This window comes from Ailuropoda melanoleuca, chromosome 6, assembly GCF_002007445.2.
Source record: "Ailuropoda melanoleuca isolate Jingjing chromosome 6, ASM200744v2, whole genome shotgun sequence".
NCBI classification, from domain to species: Eukaryota; Metazoa; Chordata; class Mammalia; order Carnivora; family Ursidae; genus Ailuropoda; species Ailuropoda melanoleuca.
In genome coordinates, this window is record NC_048223.1 from 28640908 (window position 1) to 28650711 (window position 9804).

General features: G+C 52.2%; 2 protein-coding genes across 2 annotated transcripts in view; both read right to left on the reverse strand.

Moving 5' to 3' along the window:
* Positions 1-2990: 2990 nt before the first annotated feature.
* LOC100470077 (eomesodermin homolog) lies at positions 2991-9603 on the reverse strand. The gene is given in 7 exon segments (XM_011220968.3): positions 2991-4856; positions 5636-5697; positions 5787-5945; positions 6384-6505; positions 7158-7312; positions 8313-8800; positions 8802-9603. Coding segments are annotated over 7 exon segments (2127 nt in total). The 5' UTR covers positions 9204-9603; the 3' UTR covers positions 2991-4117.
* LOC117802614 (eomesodermin homolog) overlaps positions 9563-9804 on the reverse strand; it is a 1856-nt gene continuing 1614 nt past the window's right edge. Inside the window, exon 2 of the mRNA XM_034661830.1 lies at positions 9563-9696. Coding sequence (XP_034517721.1) covers positions 9563-9696 — 134 coding nt within the window. The remainder of the gene's footprint in view (positions 9697-9804) is intronic.

A 9804-nucleotide genomic window follows, 5' to 3' on the forward strand; every position in this document is an offset into this window, starting at 1 on the left:
CTCGTCCTCTACCCAGACGAGGGTAGGCATCGGTGGACGGATTGCACGGGTTCGAGTCCACCCCGGCCGGAGCTCGCGTACTCGAAAGCCGAAACTTGAGGGATGGGGGACGGAGGAGATGGGGATTTCATAGAAAGGGGACTCAATTGGGCTCGCCAACAGTTTTGCAAACTGTCTTTAAAAAAAAAAATTGCCTCCTGGTGACGCCGAAGTCTCCGCGAGGTGAAAGCCAAACTTTTGGAGTCGGCGTGCTCCTTAGTGGGGGACATCGCGGCGCGAACGCGAAAAAAAGGAAGGATGCAGCTAGCGTCTAGGCTAATGGAAACGAGTGATTCTAATTTCTGTGCCTACTGGAGGTTCAATTTTGATTAAAATCAAGGGGCAAGCGGGAATGTTTTTATTCCTGTACGTTTCCGTGACACCTGCAATTTTTTTTTAAAAAAATCGCATCCTCACCCCCTCCCCCCCCGACACACAAACACACACGCACACACACTTTTGGTTCAGAAAAAAAGAAGAGACTGCAGAGGAAAAGGAAGACTGTGAGTCTGCCTTTACCCCCAGGTTTAAAGCTAATCAAAGGTGTCTGGAGAGGGAGACTAGGACCGAAAGCTAATCTGGAGCTTGAAACTTTCCATTACGGAGTTGGGAGATGCTTTGCTGCAGACCGCAAGCGGGCTCCAAACCCCGACCCTAGTACACAGTTGGGCGCACTAGTCTGCAACTTCGCCCATCGCGTATTTCTTTTCGTACCCTTCCTGCCTTTCCCAGTGGGCGGCTCCCCACCCCACCCCCAGGACAGCTACCCCAGGTCCGAGCAATTCACAGCTTCGGCACCCAGGAGAAGGAATCCTGGAACCAAGGGGAGCGAACTTGTGCCGGGGCGGGGTGGGGAGCGGAGGAAGGCCCCGCCCAGAGTTCTTCCCAAAACAGAGGGCTACGCGGGGGCTATTTTTTTCGTTTGCCTTAAAAAAAGAAAAAAGAAAACTCGAACCAAAAAAATGGCTTTGTATAGGACAGCGTGGAAAATGGCAAACAACAGCATTTCCAACTCAGAGTCGGGTCCGTTTTGCACTTCGTTTTCCTCTGGACTTTCGTTGCGGTTTATTCCCTTTACCGTGTGCTTTTGTTTGGAGCAGGAGCGGAGGTGAAGCGAACCCCGGCGGAGCAGCAGACCCCCAAGCCGAGATCTCCACCCTGCGCCAGGAACGCCGCCTGCGCGGGTGCAAACGCGGGGACCCTGGCAGAGAATGTAAACAAACGGGGCGCCGAGCCCTTGATCTTTATTTAAATAGAGGCTTGTTTATCGGTGTCATCCTAGGAGGATTAATTAGATACATCTCTTCACAATTTGGTGTCTGACACTCCATCTTAGGAATGCCTTATCACAAGGTGTTAATTGGGGCCACTCAGCCACTTACGTTTCTATTAAACACTGTGAGGGACTTTTCACAAGTACCAGGTTCTTTTTACTGTACAGTGCAAAAATATACAGGACTCGAAATAGACTGGGGCCGGAGTCCGCTTAATCCCGGCGGCGATTAGCATTTTCCGGCGTTCTAGAGGGCCGAGCACTGTTTCAAAATTCCGTCGCAGCTCCCAGTACGTTATGGTTCCTGGAGAGAGAGGGGGGCGCTGACCAGGTGAGGGGGGCTGCGAATCCTCCCGCCAGAGTCTGAATCTGTCATCCATAATAAATATACATAAACCAGATTTCAAGCTTTCGCTTCTGGCGTCGTAAAATTCCGGGCGGCTTTGGCTAAGCGTTTTGAACAGGCACCGTCAGAGACGTGGGGCTGGAGTCCAGGTCCCCAAGGTCACGGGCGGCGCGGGAAGAACTCGGGCCCAGGAACGGTCCAGGGAATGGGAAACTGGGGAGAGGCTCCTGGCGGCCTTAATTGGGCGCGGAAGAGGAGGAGGTCCCGGCTGATTGCTCGCCTCCCAGCAGCTAATCCTCTTAGCAGCTGCATTTCCGCGCCACGCGGTTTAGCAAAATGACCCTCCCGGCCAGACCTTTACCCCGGGAGGGTCAGGAAGGGGCTGGAAAGGTTTGCAAGCTGGGCCAGAAGCCGTCTGCTGATAAGCCTGGCGGGACGTCTGGCAGGAGGACAAAGGGCCCTCCTCCCCACTCCTGGGTTTAACTTTTCGGCGGGCCCAGGGCTCAGCCAGGGGATGGGGTGGCCTTCGCCCTCCTGGGGAATGAGAGCCAAATAAACGGAGCTAGACTCCGGGCAAACCGCTCCCCGGCCGCTGTTTGCTGAGTGGAGCTGCACGGGACGACTGGAATCCTCATTTGTAAGTGTCGCGCCCGCCCCTAGCCCGCGCCGCCGCCGCAGCGTCCCCAGAGCCCCTGGCCGAGTTTGGCTGCCCGCAGCGCGCCCTGGCCAGCAGCTACCGAGGCGAGCAGCCCGCGGTGGCGGGCGCGTTTGAGGGCTCCGTGTAGAAAAAAGCCGCAGGTTGGAGCAGAAACTGAGTTGTGGGCGGCCCGCTTCCCGCCGCGCTGCAGGGACCAGTAACTCGTGGGCGCTCAAAGGGCCGCGGGGGTTCCCGAGGAGCCCACGTGGGTCCAGGGATGGGTGGCCCCAAGAAAGCCTAGGAAAAAGCCCAGAGAACAAAGTGGTCACGGGCCGAGGCAGGGCCCGAAATCCAAGGGCTGGAGACAGGTTTTCCAGTCCGGGCGACGCCTAGCACAGGCAATCCTGCATCTCTGCAACTCCCCTCTCCCCACCCCCACCGGCCCAATACCCATTGTCCAGACTTCCCAGTGGGGTGAGGAAATAAACCCATTCATCTTCAAGAAAAAACGAAGATAAACAAAAGCAGCCCCACCCCCTCATGACTACAGTGTCCACTTACAGATTCTAGAGCCTGAGGGTGGGGGTGGGGGGGGAACACAGTGTTCATGCTGGAGAAGGGTGGAGAGGAAAGGCAAAATAAGATCTTTAAAACAAAGATTACAACTCCAAGTACAGAAGACAGAGCTATGCCTGTTCCCTTAATGAACCACATTTATTAAAAATGACTAAGACTGTACATAAAAATCCAAGATCTCTAAAAAGCCTATAGGAGCTGTGGCATCGGGTTGTAGTTTTTTCACATTACCGAGCTGGGTAGTGGGGATGGCAAAGAAAGAGGGTGAAATAGAGGACTTTGTCCTTACACACGTTTCAAGTTAGTACAGAGTAGCTGAATACATTCTTAACTATCTAAGAAGTAAACAGAATATTCCCCAATATCCGGGATGATGAGAGAACCTATCCCCCTGGCCCTGCTGTCAGGTGATCTGTGAATTCTTGACAAAGCCAAATCACCAATTGTCATCATCTCAGACATGTAAGTAGACTATTTGTACAATATATCCCACGGTATTCTACAGTGTATCTAAGCACACACAGAACTGTACACTTTAAAATTCTCTTTTTTTTTTTCCTTTTTGGTGACTCCCTCGCCCGCCCTCTCCTGAGTCCTACTAGTCACCCCAGCCCACAGCAGAGGCCCAGCCAGTGAAACAGTCCTGAACTAGGGGCAAAGATGGCTTGCTTTGAAAGCCGAGGAGGAATCAAAGTCAGGTAAAGCCAGCACCTTCACATCAGGTTTTTCTCACCTCCCAGGCCTAGCTATCTTTTGTCCCTAGCAGAAAGGAACAGCAAAAAGTCCCCTGTTGAAGCTTAAGGCCCAGCCCTTCTCTTCCGGAAGCAAAACCCCTTGCCACTCTGGGATTCTCTTTGCTTACAGATTTACACAGAGGAATGAAAACCAAAGCTTTCTACTACTCATTGGCTAGCGCTCAGCACTCAAATCTTCTTAGCCCGATTCTCTGAATGTTTAGTGCCTCCAATAAATAAATCCAGAACCTTGAATAACCCTCGAATTTTAAAACGCTTTAAAGTCCTTCATTAACTTTATTTAAAAAAGAAAAAAAATGCGAGGCTTGTTTCAGTTACCTGCAGCAATCAAAAAGCTTTGGTACCTTCTTTTAGAGGATTGCACAAAACGGGATGCATCAAGGTGGAATGCAAACGTCTTTTTGGCAAACCTAGGCAAAGAAGACAACAAAAAACACCACCAAGTCCATCTGCAAAAAGTTAGCTCATTTTGACAAAGTTAAAATAACTCTTTAGGGAGTTGTGTAAAAAGCATAATACCCCCCCATGCTTTTTGAGGTGTCTTTACTGTACTCTTCAGAGTTAATGTCCTCACACTTTATGGAGGGAGAATTTTCGTTACTGGAGGTGCTAGGAGACAGCCGCCGTCGCTTACAAGCACTGGTGTATACCCCCGAATCATTGGAATCGAGAGACTTGATGGAAGGGGGGGTCTCTATCCAAGAGGAGCTAATTTCTTCTTTGACTTTCTCCTTGGAGAGCTGATCTTCAGAGAACACAGGGGGGCTTGTTCGGGAGGTCCATGGGAGTCCAGCTGCCATCTTCCTCTGGTAAGAGCCTCGACCTCCCCACCCTGCCATGGCAGGGAAGGTTGGGTCAGGGTAATAACCCAGGGCGTGGGACGTCTGGAGGGGCAAGGATTTAATACCATATGGGAGCAAGGTGCTGGAAGTATATTCAGACTCATAGGAACCGATGTCTAGTTTGTTGGTCCCAGGTTGCTGGACAGGTGTGACAAGCCACCGTTGGGGAGGGTTGGCCACCTCTTCGCTCTGTTGGGGTGAAAGGAGGCCGTTGGTCTGTGGCACGGTTCTCTCGCCATTATAATATCGGGCTTGAGGTAAAGTGTTGACAAAGGGCTCCGGGAAGAAGGACTGAACGCCGTACCGACCTCCAGGGACAATCTGATGGGATCTAGGAGAATCCGTGGGAGATGGAGTTAACCTGTCATTTTCTGAAGCGGTGTACATGCTACAATATAAAGAGAAACACTTAAAAAAAAAACCCTAATGTTGTCCCCAAATAACCACCTCCCAGAAATCAAAAAGGCTCACATAGTGGGCTGTACTGGGAGCACCGGTCTGTTGGAGTGGAGGGATGGAGGCAGGAGATGCACTGGCCCATTTCAGCCCGATGCTTGGCTTATATGGAAAAAGTTCCCCCCAAGCACTAAGTATTTAAACTATAGAAAAATCCACCTTTGCAAGTCCTAGAACTTGAAGAACAGTGCAACTCTCCTTTGTTAGTGTCATGGAAGGAATGCTTGCTGTGGTGTTAGAAATCCCACATGTAAATGGTCTTGTGGGGCCTTGCTGTTTAATGTTGTGAAAATGACATCCTCTTAGTTTTAGGTTTTTCTTATGTAAACATAATAATAATAATAATAAAAGAGGGGGAGTAATAATACCTATTCCTCAGAGGAGAAAAAAGTTGGATCAAATGAAAAGGCAGGTATATAAATGCAGATTATGAAAATTTCAAATCTCCACTCACATGTTAAAAAAAAAAAAAAGCTCCTTGCTTTCCAGCCCTTAACATTGCTTTAGAAATTAACAAAGCCCTTCCAGGAAAATTCTAAAGCAAGATTAGGCAAGGGGAAAAAAAGGAAAAAAAAAAAACACAAAAATTTCAATAGGTAAAAATCCCAAACAAATGTGAAAGCTCGTCCTAGAATGTTGTCTGGGAAGTGTCTGGTTATGTATGTCCTGTTCAAAGATGACCATGCAGATATGAATAAAAGTTGCACTTACGAATCATAGTTGTCTCTGAAGCCTTTTGCAAAGGGGTTATGATCAATCTTTAGTTGAGTTATCTAGAGAGGGGAGAAAAACAGTCAGTCGTCGAGGGCTTTATCAGACTGGACCTAGCTGCAGAGATTCCTGGGACATTCGGGACACTCACATCGGTGTTTTGGTAGGCAGTCACCGCAATGAACTGCGTTTCGGAGAAGGTAAAGGTCTGGGTCTTTGAGGGCTCGTTCAGGTCTTCCACGCCTTCCTCGGTCACCTCAACGATGTGCAGTCGGGGTTGGTACTTGTGTAAAGACTGCAACACAATCATCTGGAAATGGTACAGAAAAAGAGCTGCCGAATCCAAAAGTCTCTTAGAGGTAAATCTTGACAAACTGCATGTCTTGGAATGGGACTCCTGCTTGTTCCCCACTGACAGTTACCTTTTTCTATAGCCATTTTTAAGATCGTATCATTGCTGCTTTTGAAACTTAAAACCTAGCTGGCTGGGTACGTGTGTTTGATAAACACTCTTGCCTCTTAGTTTATTAAATCCCCCAAAGACTTAAGTATTTCTTCTCCTAACAGTCAACTCACTGTTAACTAAAATCTAGTGAAAATGAGAAAGGTCTAAAGAAAAAAAAAAGGTTAGAACTAGGTGAGCAAACAAGTCACAACTGCAGATTTTACAAATACAGCAGAAGAGTATGGAAACTTGGTAGGAAAAGAGATCTATGGCCAGAAGCCACGCCGTCCTCTGTCACTCTACCTGGGTGTTGTTGTTATTTGCGCCTTTGTTATTGGTGAGTTTTAATTTCCCAAAGGAAATCTCCTGTCTCATCCAGTGGGAACCAGTATTAGGAGACTCTGGGTGAACATACATTTTGTTGCCTAAGAGAAAATGAAACAAAACACAAAACCCAAGCAGATAGGGCTGATTACACATGGACATAGGGGAGGGATGTCTGTTACTTCCGGGCAAAGATTTAAGAGCTAGTCTTCAGGCCCAAGTCTCCCCAGTGCTGGCTCTCCACCTAGACTCCAAGGACAGCCCTCCCAGGGCCCCTGTGCTTCTGGCCTTCCTTGGACAAGGCAGTCATCTTAATGCTACCTCAAAATACATAAAAGGAGCCACCAGGAGATGTCTCTTGAAGGTCAATTTGGGGCCTTCTAAAGCTGGAAAAGTGACATCTGATGGAAAGTGATTGGGTTTTCATGGGTGGACTCAACCTTGGGGAAGTCTTTCTCAAGTGGAAGTTGGAGTGTCAGGAGTCCTTTCCACCCAGAATTTAGTAGGAGTTGGTGGGGGAGGGTGGGGAAGAGTGGGGCCATGGCTAAAGTACCAACGTTTATCTTCCTAGGCAAGCGATCTGACTTGGCAATTCTCTTCCTCTCTCCACGATGCAAACAATCAACATCAAGAAACTCACACTAACACCTCTAGGCCCCAGATTGAGGGGCAAGTACTCAGATTTAAATGTGAGTTTTCAGAGTCAAGAGTTCACCGCCCACCCCTCCCTGCCTGGGCCTCCTCTCTCCTCACCCTGCATGTTATTGTCCGCTTTGCCGCAGGTCACCCACTTGCCCCCCTGGAATCGCCAGTGGTTGGGGTCGGCCAGCACCACTTCTACAAACACGTTGTAGTGGGCCGTGGGATTGAGTCCGTTTATGTTGAAGCTCAAGAAAGGAAACATGCGCCTGTCCAAGGGAATAGAAGCAGGATAAGCGATTGAAACCCGGATGCCCGAGAGCAGGCCCGCGCCAGACCAGGTTTGCCGGCACCTGGGGCAGGTCAGAGTAGGGCATCGAAAAGCCTACAGAAAGAACCGAATACCAGGTCCATAGAATGGCCCCTACTCTGCAAAATACTTGAGTTGTCAACTCTGGGAACATCTCTTTTTCTGAAACAATTTGCCCCAAAGTCAGTATTTCCCAAATTGAGGTGCTACTGCACCCTCTCCCCACTCAAGTCTTAATTTTTCTTCCAGAATGTTAAAAATCATTCGTTTTTCTACGTTTAAGTGCCAGAGAACAACGTTCAGTCGTTCGTGTTAAAATTTTTAGATTGTACTCCTCAGGTTAAAAGCTCCCCTTGAACGCCCCTCTCCCAGCACCCACCCCTCATTTTCCCCATTCGTACCCACTGTTAGCAGTTGGATGGGCCTCAGAACTTTCTCACGTCCCGAACCCCACCAGGTCTGGCTCCAGGGCCTGCCTAACCAACTACCCGGACCAACCAACCTTCCCATGCCCATCTCCCCGAGGCGCCCCATGGAGACTCTGGCGCCTAAAACTGCGGGAGCCCATCTACTGCGCTCAGGAAGCCAACCTTTGCGCCTTTCCCCACCCGCAGCTCCTCACGGGTATGCAGGGACCAGCTCGGTATGCCCAGCGGGCGGGTCCAGTAAATCCAGCTTTGTGGACAAGCCCCAATTTCCATTTCCGCCTCCTTCTCGCCAGTCCAGGTGAGGGTGACCGGAGGGGAGGGGAGGGGGGTGGGAAACAGCTGTAACATTAGCACGTTGCACAAACCGGTGCGCGGACCGGGAGAGACACCCGATTGGAGATGCGCGCGGAAAAACACTCTCCAACCAAATCGCTGAGCGAATGGGCACAGCTCCTTCACCCCCGGCCTTCCCCAGGACCACACAGTCACTTAATTGTCATTCACCTCGGGACCCCTCCGCGCTGCTCTCACCTGCCCTGTTTCGTAATGATCATCTCGGTTTGGTGGCGGTGGAATTTGAGCCACAGAGGCCGGTTGCACAAGTAGACGTGGGCACGGAAGCCGGAACCAGGAACCCCCAGCCCCCCCAATCCTCCGCAGGACCCCGCAGCTGCAGCCCCAGGGTACGGCCCATAGAGCGGAGCCCCCTGGCTGTACTGATAGGCCCCCGGGCCGCCTGCCCCGCCGCCGCCGCCGCCGCCGCCCGCTCCACTACTCGCTCCGGCTCCGGGACCGAACTGTGCCCTCCCAGGTGGGCACATAGCCGCGGGGAAGCCGCCGGGGGGCAGCATGGAGCCGTAGGGGTAGCGTGCCCCGTTGGGAGCAGGGTACACAGATCCGTGGGGGGCCCCGGCCGCCGCCTGGTAGGGGAAGAGCGAGCAGGGCGCGGCCAGCTCGGAGCCCTGAGGCCCGGGGGACTGGAGGTAGTAGCGCTCGGAACTCAGGCTGTCCATGGAGTAGCCGCGCGGTGGCGGCGGCGGCGGCGGCTGCGGCCGCGGCGGCGGCGGCGGCGGCTGAGGGCAGCTCCTCTTCCCCGCAGGGGGAGCCCTTGCGGCCGTCCGGGGGCCCGGGCTTGGCCACCGCCGCGGCGCTGGCGAAGGCGTCCCCGGAGTCCGCGTCACTGAGCATGGCCGCGGGGGCCCCCGCGCTGGCGGCTGTGGGCTCCCCGCTCCCAGTCTCGCACGAGAGGCTGCCAGGGAACTTCTTGGGCGCTTTGTCTAAGTCCAGCCTCTGAGGCGAGGGGGCCGCGCCAGGGAGGTGGCCTGCGCTCCCGCTGCCTCCGCCTCGCGCACTCTCCAGCGGGTAGAAGTGCGCGCCGGGCAGGTTCACCGAGCTCACCAAGAGCTGCTCCCCTAACTGCATGCTTTGCTAAGCGCAGACGGCAGCTGGCTGCTTCCTCTCCTCCCGCGGCCTTAATATAAAGGCAGGATGGGGGAGCCAGCGCCCTCTTCCGAGGGGAAGGTAACTTCCCCTTCCTCCGGTGCTGGGGCTACCCACCTGGCCGCACGCGGGCCGCTAAGGCGCGCACCCGCGCGCCCTGAACCCAGCGTCCTTTCCGAGAGGAAAGCGCACTGAATTTGAAGGCAGGAGGTGAAAATTGACCGAAAAGCACTCTCCTTTTCCTTTCCTGTCCTTCTTGCCTCTCTGGACCCCCTTCCTCCTCCACACTCACACCCAGGAAGAAGAGGATTTAGATCTCTGTCCCCATCCACCAACCAGTGCTAGCCTTTCTGCCCTTCTCGACTGCCCAAGTGTGCGTCAAGTTGACCACTTGGAAACTTGCAGGCTGTCATTGGCTGCTTTATATATGTGCGGCCAGGGAGGGGCTTCGCGGCCCCACAGCCCTGGGACTCTCCTATTGGCGGACGGAGATGACACTAATTCAATTAGGCATTTACTAATTGGATCATGTCTACTGCGACTTTCTTTTCCTTTAGTCTTTTTTTTTTTTTTTTTTTTTTTT